General features: G+C 51.9%; 10 protein-coding genes across 10 annotated transcripts; 5 read left to right on the top strand and 5 right to left on the bottom strand.

Moving 5' to 3' along the window:
• Positions 1 to 1,167: 1,167 nt before the first annotated feature.
• CCOS01_12396 (uncharacterized protein) lies at positions 1,168 to 2,366 on the bottom strand (the record flags this gene model as incomplete). The annotated part of the gene is made up of 2 exons (XM_060460545.1): positions 1,168 to 1,439; positions 1,688 to 2,366. The coding sequence occupies 2 exons, from the start codon at positions 2,364 to 2,366 to the stop codon at positions 1,168 to 1,170; spliced, it is 951 nt and encodes a 316-aa protein (XP_060308593.1).
• An 893-nt stretch (positions 2,367 to 3,259) lies between these two features.
• Positions 3,260 to 4,602, bottom strand: CCOS01_12395 (uncharacterized protein; the record flags this gene model as incomplete). The annotated part of the gene is made up of 2 exons (XM_060460544.1): positions 3,260 to 3,893; positions 3,995 to 4,602. 2 exons carry the CDS (start codon positions 4,600 to 4,602, stop codon positions 3,260 to 3,262), a joined length of 1,242 nt encoding a protein of 413 aa, XP_060308592.1.
• Positions 4,603 to 5,378: 776 nt separating this feature from the next.
• On the bottom strand, positions 5,379 to 6,495 carry CCOS01_12394 (uncharacterized protein; the record flags this gene model as incomplete). The annotated part of the gene is made up of 2 exons (XM_060460543.1): positions 5,379 to 6,198; positions 6,293 to 6,495. 2 exons carry the CDS (start codon positions 6,493 to 6,495, stop codon positions 5,379 to 5,381), a joined length of 1,023 nt encoding a protein of 340 aa, XP_060308591.1.
• An 807-nt stretch (positions 6,496 to 7,302) lies between these two features.
• Positions 7,303 to 8,991, bottom strand: CCOS01_12393 (RIO1 family protein; the record flags this gene model as incomplete). The annotated part of the gene is made up of 1 exon (XM_060460542.1): positions 7,303 to 8,991. One exon carries the CDS (start codon positions 8,989 to 8,991, stop codon positions 7,303 to 7,305), a length of 1,689 nt encoding a protein of 562 aa, XP_060308590.1.
• A 2,096-nt stretch (positions 8,992 to 11,087) lies between these two features.
• Positions 11,088 to 12,744, top strand: CCOS01_12392 (uncharacterized protein; the record flags this gene model as incomplete). Its single annotated transcript, XM_060460541.1, has 4 exons — positions 11,088 to 11,569; positions 11,629 to 11,791; positions 11,864 to 11,939; positions 11,999 to 12,744. 4 exons carry the CDS (start codon positions 11,088 to 11,090, stop codon positions 12,742 to 12,744), a joined length of 1,467 nt encoding a protein of 488 aa, XP_060308589.1.
• Positions 12,745 to 14,581: 1,837 nt separating this feature from the next.
• CCOS01_12391 (uncharacterized protein) lies at positions 14,582 to 16,051 on the top strand (the record flags this gene model as incomplete). The annotated part of the gene is made up of 1 exon (XM_060460540.1): positions 14,582 to 16,051. One exon carries the CDS (start codon positions 14,582 to 14,584, stop codon positions 16,049 to 16,051), a length of 1,470 nt encoding a protein of 489 aa, XP_060308588.1.
• A 900-nt stretch (positions 16,052 to 16,951) lies between these two features.
• On the top strand, positions 16,952 to 17,783 carry CCOS01_12390 (uncharacterized protein; the record flags this gene model as incomplete). The annotated part of the gene is made up of 2 exons (XM_060460539.1): positions 16,952 to 17,460; positions 17,678 to 17,783. 2 exons carry the CDS (start codon positions 16,952 to 16,954, stop codon positions 17,781 to 17,783), a joined length of 615 nt encoding a protein of 204 aa, XP_060308587.1.
• A 1,024-nt stretch (positions 17,784 to 18,807) lies between these two features.
• CCOS01_12389 (uncharacterized protein) lies at positions 18,808 to 20,022 on the top strand (the record flags this gene model as incomplete). Its single annotated transcript, XM_060460538.1, has 1 exon — positions 18,808 to 20,022. The coding sequence occupies one exon, from the start codon at positions 18,808 to 18,810 to the stop codon at positions 20,020 to 20,022; it is 1,215 nt and encodes a 404-aa protein (XP_060308586.1).
• A 1,605-nt stretch (positions 20,023 to 21,627) lies between these two features.
• CCOS01_12388 (zinc carboxypeptidase) lies at positions 21,628 to 23,138 on the top strand (the record flags this gene model as incomplete). The annotated part of the gene is made up of 5 exons (XM_060460537.1): positions 21,628 to 21,943; positions 22,010 to 22,266; positions 22,320 to 22,434; positions 22,493 to 22,583; positions 22,634 to 23,138. The coding sequence occupies 5 exons, from the start codon at positions 21,628 to 21,630 to the stop codon at positions 23,136 to 23,138; spliced, it is 1,284 nt and encodes a 427-aa protein (XP_060308585.1).
• A 1,142-nt stretch (positions 23,139 to 24,280) lies between these two features.
• On the bottom strand, positions 24,281 to 27,396 carry CCOS01_12387 (uncharacterized protein; the record flags this gene model as incomplete). Its single annotated transcript, XM_060460536.1, has 5 exons — positions 24,281 to 24,567; positions 24,660 to 25,212; positions 25,266 to 25,641; positions 25,696 to 26,330; positions 26,392 to 27,396. 5 exons carry the CDS (start codon positions 27,394 to 27,396, stop codon positions 24,281 to 24,283), a joined length of 2,856 nt encoding a protein of 951 aa, XP_060308584.1.
• Between the last annotated feature and the right edge of the window lie 585 nt (positions 27,397 to 27,981).

Genomic DNA, 27,981 nt, shown 5'->3' with positions numbered 1-27,981 from the left:
CAGGCAACATTTAGTTTTCAGATCGAATAGCTTGATCATGAAGTTGAAGATGGGCTAGCTGCCGCGGGGGCTGCAAGGTCTAATAAAAGCTTTATTTTGACATTTCGGAGATACTTATGGCGTCAATACCTTGAAGAAGTCGGTTTGCAGGTGTTTAAGGAACTCCATGGTTGCGTTTCGGAGATGGCTACGGTATCATCGATACGTTCAAATCACAGACAATTCCAGTCAATCAGATCTTCGAGGTTGCCGTCATCGCTTCCTAGATTATCATCAACCGTGAGAGCGAGCGAGAAATAAACCGCGGCCCCCTTCAAACAACAAAGCTAAGAGAAATTAACCATCTCAGGTGAGTGATAAAGACTATCGTCAATGAACGAAAGAATTTGAACCATGCCAGCTGTAGTAAACTTAACATTCACTTACATCACGATATCCTTCAAGGTCAATGGATTGCTATGGAGATAATGTGTATGTGTATGGCACAGAATGAGAGCCGCCACAATTCCCATGATGTTCTTCGCCAGAACCAAATTTATTCTCAGAACAGAATCACAATAACCTTCACGGCATGATATGTCGTCTGGAGAATGTCTATCTCAACAAAACTATTACCAAATCTATCTCCGACTAGGTTCTCAACGCAGATGACTGATACCACAGCCATCTCCGTTACCATGCCATCGCACGGTCGACAAAGCAACCGATACGGATAGAGCAATATTTTGACTCAAAGGCCGTCTCATTTGGGCCAGGAATAAATTGAAAATCGTCATCTGGTCAAGCTCTGATAGTACGACTGAGCACCTTAGGCAGGGCGGCCGCGAGCACTCAACCCGCGGCATTATAAGCGTTCCAGACACCGAGTACCGCAATATCGCGGCAATGATGTTGACCAGTGATCCTATTCAGACAAGGGACAAGTATTTGTGATTGAGAACTTGAAGGTAGCAAGGCAAGTCATTATAGCATCTGATCAGGGTACGACCTGGTCTCTCGTACTACGATGGATGTCACCGGCCCGTGACGACTTCAAGAGTAACTATTCCGCAACCGCCTACAGCGTCTCGTAACATGTTCCACATCATTCACATTATAGAAACGCACCATAATACTCTCTCCGACTCAGCTTACTCTAACACCCAATCTTCACACAAGATGCTGTCTTCATCTCCCATACTTGATCCAGACCGCACACCCTCCCACAAAGAAAATCCCTAACAGTATCAAATTCGTCAATACCCCTTCAACCCACCTCTTAATCGCCATCTCCTCCCTCGCCTTCCAGCCGCCCCCAGGCCCAGCGGCATTCGCGTGCGGGAACGGCACATCGGGCACCTCCTTACCCAGGAACTTGCACAGAGGCTCCCATCCTTCATCGGCGGACCACTCGAGCAATCGGTCAGCGGGCACCATGCCTCGGATCATGTCGCAGTGTTCTAATACGTGCCGTTAGTCCCGTCATCCCACCAGGTTTTCCTGCCATGAGACGTGGGTCCGTTTTGTCGGCGGAGGTCTCGTAGATCAGACCACGAGCATCCACTCAAGGCCAGGCAAGACTCTTGTGACGCGCGTGCAGAAAAGGCTTGTGCTTGAAAGAAGCAATAGAAAAGGCTTGACCCCCCCAAAAGCAACATTGAGCCGACACTAAAACAGTAGTCAGGACAAGAAAAAGAAAAATACTTACCACGATAAACCCACTTGCCGTTCCTCCTAATCGCTCTCGCCATATCGCCATCCGGCGCGCGGAAGAACAAGGCCCACAAGAACCTCTCATACACGTGCCACGCCCAAAACGCCTCTCGATCCAACAGACTCGACACCCAGAAGCTCCAGCTCTCGTTCACGTGAACCAGCGTTTTGACCGCGCTCTTATGCCACGAGTCAAGGTCCCGCCGCACATTGAGCACAACTTTGGCCTCGGGGTACGCTCGGATCATCTCCGCCGCAAAGCAACTCGCCGCTGCGTCCGTCACCGCGACACAGTGGCCCAGCAGCTCGTCAAATTCCTCAGCTGTGATCTTGCAGTCGCCTTCTGATGATGTGTCATCAATCTCTTTGCCTCCTTTGCGTTTCGGCGAGGATGACCCGCCACCGCCGTACCACTTCTTCCGAGCAAGCTTCACCCATCCCGTAGCAGGAATCGGCGGGTCGTCGTAGACGATATCCCAGCCGTGATAGGTATGATCGTACCCGAGCGCAAGTAGAGCCTGCTGCAGGGACTCGGTAGCGCTGCGCGGCGGACCGACGCAGAGAACTTGCATCGGCTTCGTGCGCTTGCGCTTCGGCGGTGGAGGGATGCGGTAGACGTGGTTCTCTAGGAAGCGCCACCACCAATGGTCGAGGCTTGACATTGGCGAATGCATGGCGGCACGGTACGTTTTGTTTCGTTCCGTTTCGTTTCGTTGGCGGCAAATTCGTCCCCCGCGGTCGCTAGTTTAGTCCCGCGTCTGTCGGTTGTTCCCGTAGCTCGACCCGATGTTTCTCGCGGGTATTTCGTCTCGTTCCGTTAGTACTTCGCTATGAATTGCGAGTGTCTTTGAGCGCCGGTGATCTCAAGATTCCCAAAGACCGAAGATGAGCTGAGCTGAAGATGAAAAGAAGCCACAACCGAGCGTGCATATGTTCGTGCCGCAGACATCAAAACGTGCGACAGCTCTCATATTATATAACAGCAGAGAGCTCTCTACCCCCAGTCAGGTCACTCCACCGAGAGGAAACAGGAGACATGTGCTCACAGACAATGGAAACGTTTTGTTGGAGACCGTCGTGCCGCCATAGCGTTTGGAGAGCTGACTTTTTCGTTTCTTCTCCTGTTACAATAAGTAGCAAGCAAGCGGCAGGAAGATTGCATGATCCATCCCTACAAATTCCGAGAACGAAGGAGGGTTACTTTACAAAACGCTGGCGCGGAAGGGGAGAACATGGGTATCGGATGAGGGGCAGAGGCACAGAAGCATGAAGGACAGCCTCCGCACGGCGCACGGCTCGGCCGCGGTGCTCTCGCCTTCCCCACATCCGATACCTCCGCAAAGCGTCAGCACTCGAGAACTAGAAAGCTTGCTTCCAGGACAGCTCTGCGTAATCAGAGAAGTGAACCAACTTGACAGACGTCTGTTTGGAACTTGAAATGCCTTGGTATAGTGTGATGCGCCGGCCGAACGAGGCGAGCCTCAGACGAACCGTGACGTGTGACGGGGCCTATACATGAACCGAGACAAGCCTGCCTTTTAGGCTGTCAACCTTCGGTCTCGGCTTCTCAGCCATGCTTGCAAACCCAGTATCCAGTCTTGCTCCCCTCTGCTGAGTCTAACGACCGCCAGAACTTGGTCCATCCAGGGCGACCGTCGCTCCGCAGGTACTCCACCTCCTTGACCTCGCCCTCGCTCTTCTGGCTCTCTGCTGTGAGAAGTGCTGTGTAGAGTGATTGATAAAACAGAACCTGCTTCTCAATCTCCACTGGCATCGTGTCAATGGGACCTAGGATGAGAGACTCCAGCTCGTCTGTGTCCACCTCACCGAGAGTGGAGATGAGGAGCGTTGTCACATTTGGTCGAGGAACCGGGACCCTACGAACGGAGCCCTCAAACGAAATATGTAACCGACGGAGGGCAGGGAAGTTTGGCGCGATGCTTTTAATAATGTTCAGATACTGATCTCGGGGGCTCAGTGCGCGAAGCTCAGTGATCGTGGGTGCTCCAGGTGATGGCCGCGGGGACTTGTCTAACGATTTGTCGACAAGGGACTCATCACGATCCGGTATGCGTAATTCTAGAGATGTGATCCAAGTGAGGTGCGGCGTAGCGATGGCGTACGGAAAATACATAGCCTCAAGCCTCTGCTCGAACTTGAATGTGTTGCTCGCGTACAAGACCTGTATCGTCTCTTCGTAGCTGTAATTCAGTCAGTACTGGTCTTCTGATGTGACACAACCGCTGTTGGCTTAGTCTCATGCGTCACGATGAACTCGCCCAGGTGCGGAGAGCAAACTCACGCTCTTCGGCATGTCAGCAGCCAGGGGAGTATACCCAGATATGTCTCCTTAGGACCACACGTCTGGTAGAACCCTCTAGGGCACTGATCAGACAGTTTGGTCTCAAGCTTGCGGTCCTCGGGGCCGCACACGCAGCTCCACCAGTACCACTGCGGCGTCATACTCGCATCGGCAAAAGGCGGATCCATAGGCGACACGCTCGGTGAATGGGGGTACCAAGCCGGCACAGGCTGATGGCCTTTCCTCCATCTCACATCTGGCTGGAGGCTGCGGCGATACAGTAAGTACAGGTGTAGAATCTTGCGGCCAAAAGCCAGCTGGTAAATCTGGTAGCGGAGGTCGGATGAGAGGACCTCGAAGAACGGCCCCGCAGAGCCACCCGCACGCTTCTTCGCTTCCCAGGGCGGCTGCCGTGTCCGAATAGGCAGGGAAATCTGGTAAGAGGCCACGGCCTCGGCGTCGGGGGTTGCTTCGGCTCGGTCGTCTCCCTTGATCGACGTGGCCGGGACTGCGTCCGCATCCGGAGCGGTGAGAGGCGCGTCGCGCGGCATGGTCCGCGGTACTGTGTCGCGACCCAGGGTTGGTATTTGGAGGGGTAGTTCCGACATGGCTGCTGGGCGCCGTACCTAACGGCAGAGCAGATGGCGGCGCAGATCTTGATCAGTTTGCCCGACTATCTGCTGTTCTTGTTGAAGTTAAGAGAGCAAGAGAGTTGCAAGAGTAAGGAAACCCAGTGAGGTAAGGCAGCAGATGGTCTTGCAGACTTGAAGTACCGCCTAAATGAACTATCTGGACGCCGGGCATGACTCCGAGAAGGTCCCGGATCGGTGCGACTGCCCTGAATTTGGCGATAAGGCGGTATTCGGTACGTACTCTTCATTAGGTCCCAGTTCCAGGAAGGCCGTCCACACAGTACGAAATTTGGCAGGGAAGAGCAGCCAGCGGATTGATAAACGGCCATGTTACAGTGCCTAGACTGTACCCCTGAATTCTGCCATTGAAGCAACCGCAAGCGGCCTTAGGTCAAGAATGCAGATGCGTCTAGGAGGATTCAGCCATGAGGGCAACTCTGGAAGAAATCAATCACTAAGGCAACCCGGATTGGCGGCGCATCTACGAGGGCTCAACCTCACGTTTGTCAAGATATCACTGGCAAGTCAGCCTCGGGAATAAGACAGATGATTCTCTTAATGTTCGCGTCTTGACAAGAGCCTGAGACTATGCTAGCAACTTTCCCCAGCATCACGCCCCTGAACTAATGGCTGTCGGTGACTATCAGGCCTCAGAGCCTCCAAAAATCTTCCAAGCAAGTAACATTCTCGCCGTCCACCCTTGTTTCTCGTTGTTTCTTTCTCGTAAATGCTCATACATGAGCGGTAAGTAACTAGGAACCCATCGCGATCAGAACCCCAACGACGATGCCAATGCCCGAGACTGTGAGCTGCTGCGCTAGGCTCTGAGTCACGACGGCTGGCGTGGATGTCGCGGTGGCAGCAGGAGGGTCGTCCGTCAGAATGAGAGTCTGGAACATCGGTCCATCGGGGGTCGATGTAGCAACGGGAACAGTGACATTGCCGGGAGGAGGAACGGCAACGGGAGGGTCGTCGTACGAGGTCAGACTGGTGACATCGGGGTCGCTGGGAGTCGTCTGAGATGGTGAGGACGGGTTGGTGTATGTCTCAGTCATCGGCGCAGCCGGTGGTGCGGTAGCCACGGGAGGATCCGACTGGACACTACCGTAACTCTGCAATCCAGGGGTGCTCTTCGGCGAGACATGAACGATGACCGTCTGAACGACGACTGTGGGAGCTGAAGGAGACGCTGGCGCCAGAATAGTGGGAGTGCCCGACAGTACTGTACAGGAAGTTGTCAGACCATCACTCCCAGGCGTGACGCTCTGGATGATGACGGTAGATCTCGTAGCCAGTTTCACGGTACGGATGATGGGAGGGAGACGGATGGTGGAGTACGTGATATCTGAACCTGGATCATTGCCAACTGGACTAGTCGAGGCCGGGCCAGCGGGAGACGGATCAGAGGGGAGCGGCATCTCGTTACAAGCCTTGTACACATTGGCATAGCTGCAGGTCGGTGGGTTGAAAAATCCACACTGGCCAAGCGCGGTGTTGCGGTTGCACGGGTAGCTACAGAGAGCCTCGTTCACGACTGGGAAGCTCTGGATGCTGCTCCCACAACGACAACCACTATTGCGGCGGAACAATCCATCATCAGTATCAATGTTCAGTTGGGATGATAATGTAGAGAATGGCCACGCATATGCCCTGGGAGATGACTTACTCGGGGAAAGTAGCAGCGTAGTTGCGACCGGTGCAAGCAGACTGGCACTGCTCAGGGGTGTAGCCTTTACCAAAGTCGACAAAAGCGTCAAACTTGTCCGAGGTGACACTGACGCATCCGAGATACTCGAAGCCGTAGATGACATGGTTGGCCTGAGCCGCGACCATGACAGCCACCAGCAAGATGAGGAGAGGCTTCAACATGTTGAGCGGTCGTCGGGAGTAACGAGTGGAGGTAGTTTTGCCTTGAAAAAGGTCGGAAATGGGCAATGTCTTAGTGAAGGTGGAAGAAACGAGTGATGATGGACTCAGAATTGACGATAAAGAGTGTCCGAAGTGTGATCCTGTGGAGGGTTGAAGGAATTTGTGGAAGAAAAAGAGGCGAGACCTAAGGATCCGTGAGAAGAGGCAAGAACGGGGTGCCTCGATACCTTCCGCCGTCAACGTGAAATGGCGGAAGGCAAGAGTAAGGTGCAGGGAGGCGGGAATACGTGCCTTCCTCACCTTCGAACGTCGCTTACCTTCGCAGCTAAGTACTCTGGTACCATACGAGGCAGGTAGGCACCCGTCCCACCTTGGGCAGAGGGAAAGAGGCATCTTGAGGAAAGGGCAGGGTGTCACATCACGAAGTCCAAAGGAAGAAATGGCGAAGAAGATGCCTTTGATTATCTGCTCGGTCTATGTCGTCACAAATGGATGGGCTCGACCTGAATAGCCCACACTCTTCCATGCCCAGGTTCTAACACCGCCGCAGAATGGTAGCAATCGTCAGAGCTCTCCTTGATCATCACGATACCCTCGAGGCGTGTGAAACCTCCAGAGCATTCTAGAGCCAGTTATGACGGGCAAGGAGCGGTTACGGCGCAAGAGCCAAAACACGGCATCCCGCCCGTCCGTGGCCGATCGAGTCTTCATCACCCGATTGCATACACATGAATATGTCCTCCGCCGCCAGACCTATCCTCGCTGGAGCCCATGCGGCTCGCTTGCTCTAGTCCCCGAGTCAGCAGTTTAGTGCTTCTTTCTTGACGACGCAGAGACGAGCTTCTTCTTGACGCTCTTGGGAATCTTCTCCTTGCGCTTCTCGCGCTTGGCCTCCTTGACCGCTTGCTTGTGTTGCTGTGTTGTGTTAGTAACGCTACTCCTCAAAGACCACGCGATTAGACTTGCCTTCTTCTCCTCCTTGTCCTCGTGCTTGCGCCCCCTAGGCCGGCCCTTGTCAAACTTGGAATCGTCCTCCTCGCCACTGGCCAGAGAAGCTCCGCTGCCTGACTCGTCCTCTGACGTCTCTTCCTCCTCTTCCTCTTCCTTCTCTTCGTCCTTGACAACAGTGTCGGCCAAGAGGTTCTTGTAGACAAGCTTATCACCATCACCCTGCCCGATCTTGGCGGCATCCTTCTCAATGTCGTAGACCTGTTCGAGGGTCTGGGGAATGTACTGTTTCCGGAAGACCTCGTTGTCAACCTCTTGCTCGGCAGCAGCTTCCTCGTTGTCCGCAGGTCTGTTGGTGTACAACTGCTCGATAGCCTCGCCCAGGGCGGGCTCTTCGACAGGGCCGTCTGTCGCAGAGATGAAGTCAAAGATGCTGCGGTCGCTGAGCGTATCGACGCCCTTTCTCCTGAAGAAGTCGCCGACGTTCTTGATATCCATGCGCAGGAACTCCAACGCCCGCGGGTGATCGGGCTCTACACTCTGGGATACATCAATGATATACAGCTTTCCAGCGTTGTACAGGATGTTGTACTCGCTCAAATCGGCGTGGACGAGCCTGCAAATCTGGTATATCCGGCGCATGAGGCCAAGCAGCTGAACATACAGTGCCCTCCACTGCTCTTCGACGTCGTCCCCAGTCAGATTTGCGTCTCTCAGGCGGGGATACGCCCATCCCTTCTTATCGCCAAGGAAACCCATGGCCAGAACGTGCAGCTTCAGGCTGATGGGTTCTGGGCACGGGATGCCCGCAGCGTGTATTCTCCTTAGGTTACGGAACTCCTTCTCAGCCCACAGCTTGACCATCTTTCTGTTGCTGCTCTTGTCGAAACCCTTCTGGAAACGATGCTCGCCAGCGATGTATCTTTCGCGATCCTTGAAGACGAGAATCGAAGTCTTGTACACTTTAATGGCGCGCTGAACATTAGGACCGTCTCCCTCGGGGTGCAGAATGGCGTGGTAGACATTGGCCTCTTTTCCAGTGCTGATGGCACCGTGGATTTCACTGACGATGCCGCGGTTGATCATCTGCAGCAGGATCATGCGCGTACGCTGATCCAGAACCTGCTCACTTGTCGCGCGATCCGCCTTGTCCTTGCTCTTCTCATCGTTATCCTTGACGCTATCCAATCTGATCTTGGCAGCATGCTTGGAGAGTGCTGTGATCTGGTCGTCGACGCTCGACTTGGTATTGGCGGTCGGTCTCTGGACGTTGGAACGCGGAACGGCATTGTCGTTGCTGTTGAACATGCGCTGGCGGTTGTAGGACTTTGTCAGATCGCCAGAGTCGGCAGTCCAGTCCTCGTCGTCAATCTCTTCATCCTCGCCAAAGACGTCCTCCAAGTCATCGTCGTCTTCTTCCTGGCCTGTGGCATCGTGGGGCACGGTTCTCAGCTCGGCGGGGATGTCTTCGGTCTGTTCGTAGCCCTGGTTGGGGCGGTATGTATAGGGGGGCTCATGGGGAGCAGCGGGAGACTCGTTGGAAGCCATGTTGAGCACTTCTCCTTTGGATTGGCGGTGCTCGTGATGTAGCTTGTCTGTGGCTTGGTGCTGGCTTGAGGCTATTCAAGGTAGAAACAGTGATTGCTTAGAGCGTGGATGTTGAGTACCCCTCTGCCCCTCCATCGTCGCCCGGGATTTTTGAATTTTTTATCTTATCAGCGGTGGCGGGCGTGGCGGGGTCGTTGGACTCATTTTAGGGGGGATTGGGGTCCGTGCCCAATGATGAGTCAACATCACGGCGAGTGACTGCGGTTTCTCAGTGAATCAAGGTGAATCACCGCTGGAAATTTGGAAAGGTGAGCACTACATAGAAGCTAAAGAAATAGGCGAAGCTCGCGCCGCATCCGACAAGTGGGTCCAATTGACATGCGTTCCAAGTCAGGTACGAAGAGGCACGGAGTACCTGCACCTCCCATTAATTCTCCGTGAGTAAGGAGACACCTCAGGCGCTGACCGCCAACTTCATCTCGTGACAAGACAACACACCGCGAGCCGAGAAATGGACGCCCCAACTCCACCCCGACATCGCCTCGATGCGGCAAGGTGTCTGACTACCTATGCAGCATGCAACATGCATACAACGCACCTCATCATGGATCGTCTCAAGGTTGCGTCTGCCGCGGCATGCGAACGTGACCGCCTTGGTCCACGAACAAGCCAACGGGGTTCCGAGATGTCGCCTCGGGTGTGGTTCCTTAAGTCTCGGCCGGATGTTTTAGTCTAGACAAGCTGTTGTGAAAGTCCTGGACGGTTATATTTCCATTTTTGCTTCACCGATTACGTCTCATTCTAGGACACGAGGGCGTCCGCTTTAACAACAGAGACCGAGACGGACGTTCCAGGGTGCATTCCAGGCTAGTTTGGAATAGACATCATGATCCTAGAAACTCTATCGAACCCTCCCCGATTCTCTGTCTTCACGTTCTGTTGAGCTCAAACTGATGAACTATCCAAGACACCCCGTGTTCTATGCCTTAGCCGGGCATCATCTCTCGCGACTTCGTCGGGATTCGCCCATCATTTCAACGCTCTGGGCATCTGTTTGCGCTTGGGTCTTCATCATCCCACTTTACACATGGCATTGCCGTCCTGCCGTCATCGACTGATGCGGGTTATTGTTCTAGTCACAACAACTTTTTCTTCCGCTGAATCCCGCAAGATCATGAGCTCGCTCAAGCAGTCTGAGAGGCATTTAGATTTGCCGCCCGAACCTTTCAATTGCTTATGCACAAACTCTCGCCAAGATGTCAAGTCTCGCGGGAAACGGCGCTCTACCGGTATCGGGCATGTTGTCTCGCGTTGCCGAAATACGTTGCGCGCAAACCCAGAACAGTCTCTGCCCTCAACTTGGTTTACCCAAGGCAGGCGACTAGACAAGCTCTACTCCCACGCTTCACCTGTTAGGTTCATTTCAGCTACTGCAACTGTCTGGGGACTCAGTTCAAGGTGATACCATGAATTCAAAGCTACGACGAACACCGCAGACATCAAGCTCATATTTGGCTTCGTAGCTTAGCCTTCAGCCCCTTCACCATTCCTCCCTTCGGGAACCAGCGCGGCCGAGAAGTGTGCCGATCGAACCCACGCCGTTCCCCTTTGCCGAAAGTCACTATGCACTACCGGCAGCTGTCAACGGGCAAGCGAGATGTACCAGGGCGGTGGTGCCGCCGCCGAAGCGACCATCTCCAGGCACGGCCCTTGAGCGGGGAGCAAAAGGTTATTATAACGTTTGCCAACCAAGACTCCCAACGCTACGCACAGCCAATGACACCCGTTCACCAGATCATAGGCAATAGTTCTCAGGCTAAGACAGGGTCAGCCTACCCATCCATGCACAAATAACCTCTGTCTCATCGCAATATGGTAGTTCCCTATACTTTGCCTAGTCTTTGCTGCTTGAAACTAGCCGATGGCTAGGATCTGCGCTCTTGTCTTCTTATATCGTCAATCTTCCCTGCCCCAATTTCCTGTCTCCTACCTCTTAGGGACTGATGCTTGATGTCTTTCTGATTCTATAATCTTTCGTTTGCGGTGAATATTGCTCAGCATCAGTCAGTATCCTCCTAGCTTAGTCGCCAGGCGTGATGACTTCCTGCAAGCGTTGGGCCTGGCTGTTTGGAGCTACCTTCGTGCTTCTCACACTCACTACGCCCGGTAACGCTCATCATAAGAAGAAACCGGACACGTTAGCCCCGCCGCCGGCCCCAATACCGAGACCATCCGTATCTCAAGGGCCAAGACCAAAGCCTCCCCCAGCGCCTGTTCCGATAGCACCGCCGGGTCCCAAGCCAAAGCCAACGGTAACTCCAACTTCAATACCAAAGGCACCTCCTGCGCCGGTGCCCATCGCACCGCCGGCGCCTAAGCCGAAGCCGAATCCACCAAAGGCGAAGCCCGAGTTCACAGAGGAGGAGATTAATAATGGAACGGCTCTGGCAAAACTCAACAAGAGGGCACTCGAGAATGTGCGGAGGATCAATGTGCCACAGAAACATCCAATATCCAACATTACGACCAATGGTACGAGGTTATGCCAGGGAGAAGGCGTGTTGATGAGGAAAGAATGGTGAGTAGATGAACTCCGTCCTCTTGGGTTCCCAGGGACGATTACTAATCTCTTGATAGGCGGAAGTTGACTGTCACGGAAAGAAAGTCCTTCATAACCGCCGTGCAATGCATTATGAACGAGCCGGTCATATCGGATCCCAAGAGAGTGCCGATGGCAAAGTCTCTTTATGACGATTTTGTAGCTGTTCACTACACTAGCTTCCGCAACACACATCTTACAGTAAGTCTTTGCCATGATACGACACACATCATAATACCTACCTCGTGACTGGTATGCTGACGATCACCCTAGGCCTCATTCTTTGCATGGCATCGTTATTACTTGGCTAGCTTCGAGCAAAGACTACGCACTCAATGTAGATACAAAGGTTCGCACTTCGGTGTATGGTTTTTGCCATGGCAACTTTCGCGAAGCTAATTTCAACAGGTGCTCTTCCATACTGGGAATGGGGACTCGATGTAAACAACCCAGCCGCCTCACCCCTCTTTGACGGCACCGAGCTCTCACTAGGAAGTGATGGCGAGTTCATCCCCCACGATGGCCTGCAACTACGTCAGCCCTTCTCAAACAACACTATCAAACTCAAACCCGGGACCGGAGGAGGTTGCATCAAGTCAGGCCCCTTCCAGAACATGACCGTCCACATTGGTCCCGCCGCACTCGCGCAATACGGCACCACGAAGCCCTTCAACGTCACAGATCCCCTACAAGACCTGCCTAGATGTCTGAAGCGGGACCTGAACAAGGATGTGGCCCAGCGGTTCAACTCATTCAGGAACACGACGACTCTCATTCTCGAGCAGACCAACATTAAGAACTTTTCTTCGCTACTACAAGGGGACGATCGCTTCTTCCCCAACACACTGGGAATCCACGGCGGTGGTCATTTCATTATTGGTGGCGACCCCGGGGCGGATGGTGTCATCGCACCCGGCGACCCGGCATTCTGGGTCCATCAAGCCCAGGTCGATCGTGTGTACTGGATCTGGCAGAACCTTGATTTGAAGAATCGCCAGGGAGTGTTTGGTACGATGACTCTTCAGGATAACCCAAAAAGCCCTGAGGGCAGTGTCGAGGATGATATTGACCTCACGCCTCTCAACTCGCCAGTAAAGATCAAGGACCTCATGAACACGGTTTCTGGGGCGCCGCTTTGCTACATGTACGAATAGTAGAATCCTGTTAGCGACTGTTTGACTCTCAATAGATTTGATACCCCTTGGCTTCTCTTCTCATATGGCTTAACACCGATGACACCGTTTCAGCGTTGGACCTAAGTATTTGGATGTCTTGCCTATCTATAAACACCCAACCTAAAGTTTCTTCTTTCAGTGACGTATAGGATCGTCTACATTTTAAGCCGTAACAGCAAGCCGCCTCAATCACCATCGGTGTATCCTACTCAAGTTGGAACCATGGCTTCAAGCGTTGAGGTGGGGTGGCGAGCGCCGCAGCGGCTGATCATTAAACGGGTCCACGGGAGTCTTGTAAAGAGCGACCAATATACTTTGTGACTGGGTTTGCATTTGCATTCCGATGTTACTGGTCCACTGTATAGAGATACTCTGTCCCGAGTCAGGGTTTGCGATGATCTACATGGAGCTGATGCCTCAACTCATACAACTCTCAGTTAACTCTCCTCCGCCTCAAAATCGCCTCGTTCTCGTAAGTCCAGTGAGTGCGAAAGACCGGACGAGAAGCCTTCTCGAAAAGGAAGCTGCTCGTTACATTTTAGAACTCTAGAAAAAAGGGAAGGAAAGAAGGGTGCACAAGTTCACTCCAACCGACTGAGCTTCCCAGTCATCCAGCGAAACCCAGGACCACCGTTCGTGGCCCGACATTCACCCCGTCCGCTCCTCGCGACGAGGAACAACCTAGTGACGATCGAAAACAAGCTTTTCTAAGATTAGACGGTAGCGCCCACAAGAGCCGTACGTCCTCCCACTTCGGGTCCCCGCCGAGAGCCCCTTTCATCCTCGTAGCCTGTAGCTTGGGGGGGACGTGCCCCGTCGTCGGTCGATCGGGCCCGTCAAAGCGTCACCCGCCAAGGTCCAACCCCGGGGCTTTGGGGGGAAGGGAAACGCGTGGCTCTGGTGTTTTGAAACATCTGATGTTAGCTCTTCGCTAGCAGTCTGGTTTTGGTATTGGAGCTTAGCGTTGGCGTTGGAGAGTGGTGAGTGTTGGTGTGGGTATGGATTGTTTGTGTGGCGGTGACGTCTACAAACATTCTCCCAAAACCCGTTCAACACATGCTCTCCTTCACTTAAAAGTCTGTTTGCTTATCGCCCGGAGCGTTTCTTTTGCAATCTTTGCCGAAGGGGGTGATTCTGTTGGTTTCCGTTTTCCGTCCGCTCATCAAACAAAGGAACTCTTTTGTCATTTTCTGTTGGATAATGTCAGGTGTTATTATCTAATTCGTTTCTGGTTTCCTTCGTCCCATACTTCTCGAAGACGCCGCCCTCAACCATACTGTCCCAACTCTGTGCATAACGGCATTCTACGTCAGGTTTATCACCATATGTATTCAACCCTCCGAATGTAGCGGATAGCAGCATTCAATTCGATTTCAACGCAAGCGAATTCCTTATCAACTTGTTCATGAGAGACCCGAATCAGCGTGTAACGCAAACAAGATATTGTGGAACGGACGTGTAAGAAGCTGGGGAGGAAAACAGCATTGCTTCCTTACACAAGAGTATCACGACGTCAAACAGACCGGCTCTCAGACCGACGTCACCAACCACAAACGGGAACGTCTCTGCTTCTTGTTTTCAACCAGCGAATGAGGCGCAACGCCTTTGTTGCCGTATATCCGTCCATTTCGTATCACTTATCTTGGACAACGCGAACACGTCACCCTTCGTGTCTTACAAGACACTAGAGCAACTAGCTGCAAGTTCGACCCGTCGCGACCGCTTCCCACCAAACGCCCAACGGTCGTTAGATTTCGCCACGGCGATTCGGATTTCACCCTTTCTTCACATCGAATTCATCAACCATAGACTCACAATGTTGTCGATGCCAGCACCTCGGATGCTCTCAATGACGGGTTCAAGATCCAGTCGGAACGTTCCCATCATCTACGTCTTGTTGGCAATCTGCCTCTTACTCTTCTTCGTCCAAACCGAGTTCGGATACACAGTCATCGAGAAGGTGGCCGACGCGAAACCACCAAAGATCAACAGCCTCACATCGACACCGACACCGAAACCCAAATACAAGCCGCAACCGACATGGACACCATCACCCGTCAAAGATCCTTTCCCGCTCCTCTCTTCGGGCATGCCGCCGCCGGTTCCATCGTGGAATAGACCCGAAAAGCCCAACGTCTACCACAAATACTCCTTGACGACCGCGCCGCCCCTGATGATCGGCTTCACGCGGAGTTGGCCGATGCTGCTGCAGACAGTTGTCGGATACATCACCGCTGGGTGGCCAGCCGAGCAGATCTATGTCGTGGAGAATACCGGCGTTCACGATTCGAATGCTCGGGGCCGGTTATCGCTGCAAAACCCGTTCTATCTCAATTACACGCAGCTCCACATGCTCGGCGTTCACGTCATGCGCACGCCGGTCCTGCTCAACTTTGCGCAGCTCCAAAATTTCTTCATCACAGTGGCAAAGGAGAAGCCGTGGTCGTACTACTTCTGGAGCCACATGGACGCTTTCGTCCTCTCTAGCGAGGAAGGAATCCCAGGAGTCTCTGGTGCGGTCGGCACGCCCGAGTATCAGACCATCTACGAGCTGGCCGTCAAGGAGCTGAATGAGACGATGCGATCAGATCACAAGTGGGGCGCACGCTTCTTCGCATACGACCACCTCGCCCTGGTGAACCCGCGCGCTTACGAAGACGTCGGTGGCTTCGACACGTTCATCCCGTACTACATGACTGACTGCGACATGCATTGGCGGCTCGAAGAGGCGGGATGGAGCATCAAAGAGGCGCAGGCGGGTATCGTCCAGGATGTTGCGTCAGTGCTGGATGACTTACGCGTCCTTTACCGCGAGGGGGAGGTTCCCGAGGGGTTTGGCTTCACGGATCCGAACCCACCACAGAGCAAGGTTTTAGGCGAGGTCCCCCTGGAAGACGACAAGCGGAGCCTGCCGGTACCTGACGCTGTTCCGGAATTGGATGAGACGGGAGCGCCGGTGGACGATGCGGCTGATGGCGTGGAGGAAGATTCAACGACGGCTGTTGATCCTTTGACATCTTTCAGAAGGCTGCACAGAATCAGCCAGGATATGTTCAACCATAAGCATGCGGATCGCGAGAGGAATACTTGGCAGTTGGGTCAGAGGGGAGGAGATCCACGGGAGCCTTATTCATATGATGCCCTTGGGTTCCAGATTGGGATAGACGTCATGACGGAGGCCGGACGGGAAACCTTCCGTCGGAAATGGGGTCATAGAGGTTGCGATTTCGGTGCTGCTGGATTGAGGCCCAGCGATGCGTGGAAAGTAGAAAAGGATTGGGAATAATGGAGTTTGGAGGCAGGGAAGAGGAGTACGGACATACACGGAATCGGCGTCAAGGAACAGTGTCCTAATGAATTCATATTTGTTTCACTTTACGAAATGGTAGTCGGATCTTCAAATAAATACCACTTTCTTTCTTGTTTCGTTTGATTCAACCCGCTGTTGACTCCGTCCGAACTTAGGGAATCCATCAGTCGTGGAGAGGTCAAGACTCAGAGACCTTTGAAGCTAGCGCAGGTTCCAATCAAGGATGTCAATTCCAATATCTTGACGCAAAGGCCTCCAGTGTAATAGCCAGTCGGAGAGGGCTAGGTACCTTACCTACTCACTCCGAAGACGACAGGGAATCAGCGTTGCATCACATCTTCGAGTTGCACAGGGGAGCTAACTGTGTCCAGGCACGGCTAGCTGCTTACTGAAGTGGGGTAGACAGGCAGCAATCTTCAGCAGGCTGGAAGCTTATTCCTCATTCTCATGAACTTCTAGCTGACAACAACCGTTCTCATTCAACGGTCTTGAGCCATTTATTTTCTGCTACATACATTTGCCTGAATAGATACACTGTGCTTACGCAGTATGCTAGCTACCAAACTCGAAAATCTTCCTCCAGAGGTGTTGACTGCGATCTGTACATCACTCGGAGACGACCAAGCGGGACTCTTGTCGATCTCTAAGGCTTCAAAATATCTGCGGGCTATTTCAGCCCCCATCATATTCAAACATATCACCGTCACGACAAGCACGGGGACACGTCGACCTCGAAGATCTAGCCCTCGTTCAACTCGCGATACCCGAGCGAACTTACTGCGCACCATAATCACCAAACCAACAATCGCCGCGCATGTCTCTAGTGTCCATTGTCCATCATCACGGGGCGCCGTGCCTGCCATCAACGAGGAAGACATGGATTTCATCCTTCAGACAGCCTCCAAATTTGACGTCCCGGTTCCGGAACTACTCCGCCTCGGCGGTGCTCACCCTTCTCTCGAGGGTAGGCGGGGTTGGGCCCTTAGTGACGACGATATGCAGCGGCTCGTCACTGTGCGTGCGTTCTTCGCAGAACTCATCATCGCACATACGCCCAACATCCTCACACTCGACTATAGTATAGGCCGCTATCGGAATGCCTTCCAAGTGTTAATGACGATTCAAGACTCATCCTCGTTCCACCGCCAGCCCATGTTCCCCTTGTTGAAAAACGTCCACCTGCGGCTATTCGGGCCCGGCACCTTTCTACGGCCACTGAGTGAGATGGCTCCCAATCTTCAAACCCTCCGTATACAGGGCGTAACGGCACCGATGGAAGGCTGGCATTTTGAAAAGGTCAAGGATCTCCGACTTGGCTCATCAAACTTCACGGGCTCAGAGCTCAGGGGCATCTTGACAGGGTGTCCCGCTTTAACTAACTTTGAGTACGATTACTATTCTCTCAGAGACGAAAGATGTGCTCCGCAAGATGTGGTTGACGCTTTGGAGAGCTTTGAACCACAATTGGAAGGACTTTCTTTAAAGTTCCATTCCAACACGTGGGCAGGCCGGAGAAGAGAGCCATCGATTACGGATCAGAATCAGCCCAATTCGGGGCTCATCACCTCTCTAAAGCATTTCACAGCCTTGATGAATTTACAGCTTGACAGTGTGTGCTTGTGGGAAGACGCAGTTGAGGGATCGGCCGGCGAGGATCAAGGAAATGGGACGGAACAAATATTCGTCAATCTTCTACCAAGAGCCGTAAGGAGTTTGCGCGTCACATACAAGAGCCCTAGACCGTTCCATGATGCCCTGCCCGTTTTTGCGCGCAATCTTGGGGATTGCTGCCCTGAGTTGCAACTAGTTCACAACAAACTGCTTTTTGATGGTCCGTTGTCTCAAGGTCTCTTGGACCAACTGCGGCAGGTTAGAAAACAGTTTGTGTTACTTGGTCTCACTTTTGAATTCGATGTTTCGAGGCTAAATGGATGTGTGTATGTCAACTTGGATGATGGAGGTCTGCCGGTTTCCATTGAGACGATGACTGAAGAAGAATGGATTCTTTCTGAATTAGGCTGATATGGAAAACATTGAATCGTTTGATAATTGAAGACTAAAAGATAAATTTGTCCTCAGTATCAGTACTTCTCTACGAAACATCGAAGAAACCAATTCTTGTCATCGAAACAGGTTCAATGATGAAAGAAGCGTACTGGTGACCAAGTCGCATCCAAGAGTCATCTGCACCAGCTTTTACTCGGGCAAGACCCTTGAAATTTGCAATCACCTATTAAGAACAGAGACCAGTATCTGTTCGGATGACTCACCAAAAAAGACCATGTGATATGAAAGCTTGTTATTGGCTGAGTGGCTCTTAGGAAGTAGGCGTCACACTGTCACAGCGGGGTCGAATAGGCAGCCGTAGGCTCACTAGAACTCCTGGAAAGTTACTGAGTTTTCTGGAGGACATGATGAAATCTGGCATATAAGGCTCAAAATCACTTGAATTTCAGGAAAGACGTTGAATCACTTTCGTGACTCTGCAGCTTTTCTCAATAAGGTAGTCTCAAACTTCTCAGCTCAAGATCCTAGCCGCAAGGGGCCGTCAATCGCACACCAAGCCCCCAATGGCTACATCGACAAGCCTAGAGCACCTTCCGACAGAGATTCTTTCCCAAATCTGTATTCAATTGAATGAAAATGGAGGTTCGCACATATTGAGACTATCATTGACCTCGAGAAGATTTCGGGTTATCACGGTCCCACACATATTCGAGCGACTGTTCTTTATGACGCCTCCTTACTCAAACATTTTCGACGAGAACACTACAGATAGCCGGATAGGCCTTCTTAGAACGGTTGTCACTAATTCTAAGATTGCCGTTGAGGTCAAAGATATTGAGGGCTTATTCGGTGGAAAAGGACAAATGGCCAAAGAAGACCTCGGTATCATCATTCGGGCAACCAACGACTTCGGAATCACACCACCAAAAGCTCTTACTCGGCTTTACGAACAGTTGAGGCCTTTAGAAACGGCGCCAGATATCCAGTTTGGTATCAATCATGGAGTTTGCAAGCACTTGAGCTGTTTCATGACAGAAATGCTTGTTGCTCATACACCCAACCTCCGAAGTTTAGAGTACAATGTCCACGGCTGCTCGAACGCATTTAAAACACTTGAAGAGGCGGTCAGAACTCACTTCAGGGTTCCGCTGCTGCCTAATCTGATAGATGCTTACATCGAGTTGAACGGTCCAGCGGATCAGGTCAACTCTTTGGCAGAGGCTGCTCCGGCTCTAGACAGCCTCTGGCTGAGTTCCGTTTGCGGACTTCAATCCGGCATGCAATTCAACAGCGTCAGAGTCTTAATCTTAACCCAAGTAGATTTGAGTCCTGCCGAGCTCAAGAAACTCCTGAGCGGTTTTCCTGGCCTCAAGAAGTTTTGGTTCACATCAAGCTACCGCCCGATGCGAATGGGGGGCACGTCCCTGCTGTGCCGACCCCAAGAGGTGGTAGATGCCCTCTGCGGTCTTAACCTGGGGATCACAGAGCTGACGCTGCACTTCAATTCTTGGGACTGTAATGAGCCGAGCCAGGACTCTGATATCCCTCTGCCTGGTCTTCTTACCTCGATTCAGGGGCTCGACAAACTGGAGGATCTGGATTTTGACGGGATGTGCTTCTGGGGTAGAGGCTATTTCTTACATGGATCACCGACTTATGATCCTGTGAAAGTTCAGGCCCTCGCAGGGCTTCTTCCTTGTAGCCTCAAAAAGCTAACACTGACGAATTTGAAGAATGGCCCATTTTATGAAGATTTGGAAGCATTGCCGGAGAGGGTATCGGAAATCTTGCCGGAGCTGAGAGTGCTGGAGTGTGGACTGCGACATGGAAAGAAGATGCCACAGGATAAGTTGCGGTACCTGACGGAACGCTTCACGGCCCAGGGAGTCAAGTTTCAAGACTCGGCAAATATTCATTCGAGCGACGATGAGGACGGTTAGATAACTTGGGCTTGACCTACTTACAAACTTGCCAATCTGGACCGAAATTACTCTCAATCAACCCAAAGGCTCACAAAACCACTTCCCGTCTGTCTAAATTTAGACTGGCAATGGAACTAGGAAGCTTTTGATGTACCGTGAAGGGAGCGAGGTGGAATCACTAGGTGTCTATTGTGCTGCTGCGATGATTGCGCTCGAGCGATGAAGGAATATCCGCATCGACTTTGACTCTTTTGACACTGAGGCTGGATAATCATGACCACAAGTCAGCGATTCTTGGCAGCTGGGATAATTGGACTGAAAACTCGCTTTTGTCCTTGGCCTGCATTTTAGAGCCTTGGCAATTAATCACCATCTTATCGAGCTGCCTTTTGTGAAATCCCCCCTCTCTGCGGAGTTGCTTCCGCCCCAACCTTTACTTGCCTCTTGATAGAGTGGTCGACCAAAGCCATATACATCAACCCGAACGTTGACGCCCAAGAAACCAGGCGACTTCTTTGGACTCAGGAATAGCTTCAAAAGTCCCTGCGGCCTCCCAAATACAGACGTTTGTTCTAGAACCCAATGGCCCTGGGTAAATCAGAACCATCGCCAGTAAGCTGCAGGCCACTATTCGGACTGAATTGGGTCCTAACCGCCGCGCGGGGTGACATTCGGGGGTCTAGCATGGCCTACCCCGGGCCATGCAGATCGGCTCGTTCCACTAGCACGCTGGCCACCAATCGTCGCCGTTGAGGGAGCTTTAAGCTTAAACCTTAAGGGCAGGTGAGAAGGATTTCGAAGGGTTGCGTGCGAGTTGCGTGCCCAAGTCGCTTGGCAAAGGCGAGCATGTCAACTACCCGCCTTCCTCATTCTATTCTGACTTGTCTGCAAATCATCAGCCGGATGTCTTGGGAAAAAGACTTATGTAGGCTTTGCCCTTGAGTGAGGCTCGCTAATCTCTCTCCATATCCAGGTAAGGAAGGTGATCAGATAACATTTACAGTCAAACTCAGATGTTATTCAAGGTTTGCACTAAGCTAGCAAAGGTCCTCGACTGACAGCCCGACGCCTGACCAACTCATAGCTCCTCACTGGCATAGCAGCTGCCCGAGCTAGGCATGCAAGCCCCAGAGTGTTCATCCCTACTCCGAGGTGGAGTTATTGTCACGGCAGTGGCTGGTCGGACCCTTGACGACTGGTTTGTTGCACCCGAACTGGTCAGGCCATGTCCTCGGGAAGGCTAGCGACGTATGGCAAAGCCCTGATATTTCGAACCTGTATGGCTACAACCGAATCTGGTAAAATTGACCATGGAACTGTAAGCCGAGTGACCGGGGCCATAGTCTCGCGGGGATGCTGGGATTAGACCGCAACCCCAGAGCTTATCAGGGTACTACCAAGACAGCAGCAATCACACCTACCACTTTCTGCAAAAGGCCGTTGGTGACACTGCGTCGAAATAGCTTACCGAAAGACTTCAACTGGTGACATCAGCAATTTGCTTTACCATCTGATCTCCATAAATAGAGACGGGTGATCGCTCCCGCTATCCCAGCTTTTCTCTAGCACTCCAGTCTTCAGCTCACTGCACCGCCAAGCCGTTTTTGGAGTCTGCCGTTGACAATGAAGTTCCTCGCTGGTCTGTCCCTCGTCCTGCCGCTGGCATCCGCCGCGGCTGTGGTCCCTCTCGAGAAGAAGATCACCTACGACGGCTTCAAGGCCTTCCGTATTTCCACGCATAACGACCCCGCGTCGATCAAGAAGAAGATTGCCAACATTGCGGCGATCCCATTCAACCTCGACAACAGCGAACACCTTGACGTTGCAATCCCCGCTGGCGATGTCTCCAAGTTTGAGGAGCTTGGTCTCGAGACATCCATCCTTCACGAGGACCTTGGTGCTGACATCGCCGAAGAGGGCACTTTTGCTCCCTACAAGAGTACGTCTCTCCATGCCGAACTTCAAAGAAGATTTAGTGAAGAAGACTTGGTCTGACATTGAACAGGCAACGACGATATCTCTCTTCAGGCTCTCCCCAGCCTGACGTGGTTTGACTCGTACCACACTTTTGCCGACCACCAGCAGTTCATCCGCGATCTGCAATCCAACTTCCCATCCAACTCCGAGTTGATCAACGCTGGTAACTCTTACGGCGGACGCTCCCTCCTCGGTATCCACCTGTGGGGTAGCGGTGGTAAGGGCTCCAAGCCGGCCATCTACTGGCACGGCACCGTCCACGCTCGCGAATGGATCACCACCATGGTAAGTTGTCGAAATTGGATGTCGATATGATTTGTGTTGCTAATATGCGACAGGTTGTCGAATACCTCACCTACCAGCTCATCGACGGCTACCAGAAGAATGATGCCGCTGTCAAGGCTCTCCTTGACAAGTACGACTTTTACATTCTGCCCATTGTCAACCCTGACGGTAAGACGCATCGATCAATGAACCGTCGCCCTTTGACCAAATAGCTGATTTCACCAAGGCTTTGCTTACACTCAGACAAACGACCGCCTTTGGCGCAAGAACCGTCAAGTCAGATCCGGCAGCACTTGCGTCGGTACTGACATCAACCGGTGCGTCCATCACTTCATTGATTACGAGAATCAGAACTGACGCCCAATAGCAACTGGCCTTTCAACTGGCAACTCCCCGGCGGAGCCTCGACTAACTACTGCTCCGAGACATACAAGGGCCAGGCCGCCGGCGACACCCCTGAGATGGTCGCCCTGAAGGCTTACACCGACCGCCTCGCCGCCGGCAACGGAATCAAGCTCTTCATCGACTGGCACAGCTACGGCCAGTACATCCTCCTGCCCTACGGCTACGACTGCTCTGCCCGAGCCTCCAACCACGCCCGCCAGATGACTCTCGCAACAAACACTGCCAACACCATTGCCCAGGCCTACGGCACTCGCTTCACCTACGGACCTAGCTGCTCGACTCTATATGCCACCACTGGTAGCGCTCCGGACTACCTCACTGGGGCTGCTGGCGCTGAAGTCGCTTGGACTATTGAGCTGAGACCCTCTGGATCTGCTGGCGGTGGGTTTGTTCTTCCTGCTGCTCAAATCCTTCCCAGTGCGATTGAGCAGTGGAACGGCATGAAGTACCTGCTAGCAAATGTATAATTGATGACATCAAGACGTTGAGTCAGGCTCTTGATTCAAGATTAGCGATGGCTAGAATCTCTTTTGGAGCTGAATGAGAAATCACAATGGCACTCACCCATTTTTGACACCTAACAAAGCTTCGGGAAGAGAAGAATGACAAAGATTTGATTCCAGTCCATATGAACAGCAACGACGGGTGGAAGTAAGGAGGCGCTACATTGTTTTTATTTTCGCCATGGTTCTATCCCATCTTCTGCCATCTGGCGCTAGTACGTCCGTCTCTAGCCTCTCTCCAACTTCAATTTGCTCCCCAAATTAATTCGTAAGCGGATATAAAGGGAAAAAGAGGCATGACAGATACAGAATCCTGCATCACTCGTTAGGAAAGTACTTTCATATAGAACCGCGCCATCTAGCAGTTGACAAGATACACTACCAGAGAAAATTGTTTGCAGAATCGCTGCGTTAAGGTCAAGCGGAATCTGGATCACATCACTAACCCACAACTAGGAAATGCCTACCTCTCGACTCAAGTAATTCGTCCAGCCAGAGTCCTTTGCCCCTCATGCCGTATCGCCATCTGTTGTGTTTATTTGTCAAATTCAAGGCACAGGTAGTTTGGGAAACCCGTTAAGGCACCCAGAATAATGAAGCCATCAACATGCTCTACCCTTTCGCTCGTCTTAACTCCTACTCATCGCCGCTTCCGGGCTTTGACAACCTTGCGACGCTCAGGGCCCTACACCGCCTTGGGTAATCTGAATAACACGGCTGAGTAATATTATGATGAAAAAAGTGTTGTTTCTGCGTTGTCTCTCTGCATTCAAAGAGTATTCGTGCTTTCCCCATTTCAGGCCTTGTATCGTCGTGACCGCAAAGGTTTCCGGGTTCATTCCCATCGTCCCTTTGTTCTTTGCCTTTATATGTCGCCATTTTATCTTATTAGCGTTCCCAACGTCTTCGCCCTTGGAAAATGTGTTTAGTAGAAGATTCTGGCGGCCGATCCAGCAATCACTTTTCAATATCATCGGCCTCTGAATCGAAGTGAATGAAGCGATCTGAAATAAATATGGAGCCTAATTCTAATGCATCAATGAAGTTCCCCGCTGACGTCTCCCGATCCCAACATCTCCCCAGCTCCGGGAATGCCGTTTGCCAATCTATCTGAATTGCTCCGCGGCATGCTCCAAGAACTTGAGCATTTCCCGCTTAGACGCCTGCTCTCTAAGGCGTGCCGACTCTTGCTTCTCTGCCAGCGCAAGCATATAGTCACCTTCCATAGTAACTCCAATATTTTTGATATCGGCCGCCATGTCTTCACCAACCATCTTCAAGCCGTCACCAAGAACGTCTTTGACGTTTCCGATTGCGTCGCGGAACATCTTGACCTTCCGGTTGAGGACATATTCCTCAATTTTGGCTTTGGCCTTCTTCACTGATCCTTTTCCTATATTGGTTTGCAATGTGATTAGTATGGGTACCCAAAAGGTTCTCCCAGAGACCTCCGGAAGACATCCAGATTAACGGAACCATACTTACCACGCATCTGAGAACACTCCTCATAGCCAAGAGCCATCGCTTCGGCAACTGGCGTGGTCAACGCTCTGTTGGCGTCCTTCTGAGCCTCATCGACTCCCATTCGACTTTGAGCGGCAAGTCTAACAACTTTTGACTTGTGAAGGTCGAGTTGCCTACTAAGCTGCACGATTGCGGGTGATTCATCGTGATCGTAGTCTTGGATCCCAAGTTGCTTCATGACATCCTCGTGAAACACGCCTAGTCGGTGAGTCGCGGAGACAGAGAAGTTGTCGAGCACGCCTGGGATAGTGAACCGAAAGAAGTTTGCCCAGGTCTCTGTCAGGTTATCAGTGATAGGTCGCAACAAGTCTTCGTTGAAATTGTTCATCTTCCATATGCCGCCGCGGCGAAAAGTTGCCTTTAGCGTAGAGAAGTTCATGTTGCCCCAGCCAATTGCCGTAGGAACTGCCGCGCGACTGGCAGCAGAGCTCAAGCGCTTCATCTCCTCATACAGACCAGTCTCTGCTGCCACGTGCAACTTGTCGCGGCAATCCTCGACCTCGCCATTCAAATCCTGCCGAGTGTCAATTCCTTGTTTCATTAAACCAAGATGGAAGCAGTACTCACGGCATTGAAGCGTGCCAACATCCACTTTAGACGCTCCCCGTCAATCGTGGCTGTAGTCTCTGCCGTGTCCTGCGCCCATATTGCGATGGAGTTGAGGATTTGACATATACTGTTAAGTATTTCTTGGTACTTCGCGATTCGAAGCTCTTCGGTCAACTTCTGAGCATGAGCTTGAAGCTGGGGGATTTCTGTGTCCTGCTCGGTGTCAAAGCCAGGAGTCTCATCATCGTTATCGGCCACAAGACCTTGCATCTTTTGGTAAACGAGGCTGCTGGTGCAAAAGATAGGAGTCAAAGCGGACATTTCGTCGTAGTCTCGGAACTCCTCATCAGCTTGCCCATGTCCGTTGGCGTTGGCTGAATCTTGCCGATCAAGACTAAATTGGTTATCGATTAGTCCCAATGACTTTCTGGCGTGGTTTCTCACTTACTCTTTGAAACCCTTAGCGAGGTGCTTCCTGACAGCATCTCGGCAAAGCTGGTTGCGTCTCCGAATCAGACGTGCATGGACCTCGTCCATCAGCTCTCGCTTTTCTTCTTTCAACTCTGCAAGCTCTTCGTGCTTCTCAGCATTCGGATCGCAGTCAACGACACCATCATTGGCTAGTTCAGAGGAACTATCAAACATGGCTCTCTCCACTTGCTTACCGGGCGGCTCGGTTCGCGCTCTCTTCGCTGTGCGGCCCGTGTCGAGGCTACTGGTTGAGGCCCGGGATGTCTTGCGTCGACCTCGGACAACCATGAGCTCCTTTTCCAGAGCCGCGGTGCGGCGACCTAGGGCTTGGACCCGGCCCCATGCTGCCTTAGTATCCTTGTCCAACTTCGACTTCATGCTTTCTATTCCGGAGCTGAGCGTCATGTCGTCAGTCTTTGAGCAAATGATGGTCAAAGCCGAGAATGCTCCATCAAGCTTGAGCTGACGCTTGATAGAGTTGCTCATGATGTCCTTGGCTGTTTTGTTATCAACAGCTCTGTTGATTGGAGCCACTACCCAGACTCCCGAACAGCACTTGATGTACTCGCTTGCTACTGCAGCTCTGGCTGCATCCCAATCCTGGTGGCCGGGCTACCAGACCTGATGTCAGCTACCTTCCATAAAATCGAGTTCCACCAAAAGAATAACATACCAAGTCTACGATTGTGACACCGTTAGCGAGCACTCTGGCTTTGGTAAAGATTCTGACAACCTTCACCAAAGGCCAGTATGCCGCCGTCTCATCATCCTTGTCGTTCGAGTCGACGTAGGGCTCGAGTTGCTCGCGGATATCCTGCGTATTGCCGCTTTTCACCGTCATGGTGGTACCTAGAAGGTGGTTCACGCTTGGATGGGTAGCCAGCTGGGCCGAAGTGCTGCTAGTCAAGTGTTCCAGGCTCAATGAAGGATAGACCGCTTGAACTTTCGCTAAAGCTTTCGCTGCATCGCTTTCCGGGTCCAAATCATTTCTCTCATCAGTCTCTTCAGCGAGGAATTCCATGAGCAGTATGTTGACTTCCTTGGACCATTCCTCTCGAGAGATGAACTCGACTTCCGCGCGGTATGGGTTCTCTTCGTCTTCATCATTGTTGTAAGACACCTCGGTGGCGACAGCGGTGCACGCGCGCATACAGTTCGTGGGAAGTAAGCTAAGAATAATCAGCTGGGTTCCATCTTGCGAGATGAGTGTTCGATCATACCTCTCTTCATCTAGTAGAGCATTGATGGTTGAGCTTTTGCCATCTCCCGTATTGCCCAGGACACCAATGACAGTTCGATGGGACCGCTTCGCCTGATCACGAAGATCAGAGATTTGGTCAACCCAGTGAGCCGCTGCCTTCGTCAGAGCAGGTTGAAGCTTGCGAGAGGAAGAAATGGTCTCGCAAGCTGGCTGGAGTACGTCCAAAAGCGGAAGAACCTTTTGGTAAAACAGCTGCCAAAGATCTGGGTCTTTAACTCTTCTCATCTTTTCCATGTATGAGAATGTCAGTAGAGCACACTGCTCAGTAGATCTTGATCTTGCGTTGAGAGGGGCATCTGTCGTAACCTCCTCATGCTGCTCGCCCTTCACTTTGATTTCTTCTTTGAAGGGAGCATCTGGTTTGATGTCATCATGCTGCTCTTTCTTCACTCCAACAACTGCCTGACTGGGGTCCATTGTGCAACTGGGAAGGAAGGTATCTTAGCTAGATTGAGCCTGAAGTAACGCCTCGTGATTCTGAAGACTCGCAAAGAAGAAAAAGAAAGTTGCTTGTCCAAATGAAGATAGGCGCCAAATCAGAAAGATGATGTAGAATTGGCTCGCCTAAGACCCCAAGGTGCGATGCCAGATGTTGACGATGATGAGGAATATGAAAGGTAGTATGGTTGAATGAAGAGTAAGAAGAAGAGAATGTTGAACTTGGAGGAATTTGGGGAAAGGTACTTAAGTTGACGAAGTGGTTGGGTTGAAGTTGTCTGGGGGAAGTGAGGCTGAGAGTATCGGTGTGGTTAAATACCTGTTGTAACTGGGAATTGCCTTCGAAGTCTGGCAGGATGTGAACGAAGGAGCAATGGAACCTAAGCAAGTGTAGGCAGCAAGTACCTTACCTCGAAGAGACAAGGAATCTCAAAGGTTTCGAGAGAGACATGGAAGGTTCGACCGACGTCCGAAGAAATACCAAGAGGGATCTGAAAGATAATGTTAAAAGTTGCAAGACCGTCTTTCGGTAAGGTAGAAGTTGGGGCTCAAGTGTCAAGTCGA

The sequence above is a fragment of the Colletotrichum costaricense genome (genome assembly GCF_030867565.1).
Source record: "Colletotrichum costaricense strain IMI 309622 chromosome Unknown Scaffold_15.1, whole genome shotgun sequence".
Lineage (NCBI taxonomy): Eukaryota > Fungi > Ascomycota > Sordariomycetes > Glomerellales > Glomerellaceae > Colletotrichum > Colletotrichum costaricense.
Note: the sequence above shows the minus strand (reverse complement) of the source record. Positions and strands in the feature narration are given on the sequence as shown.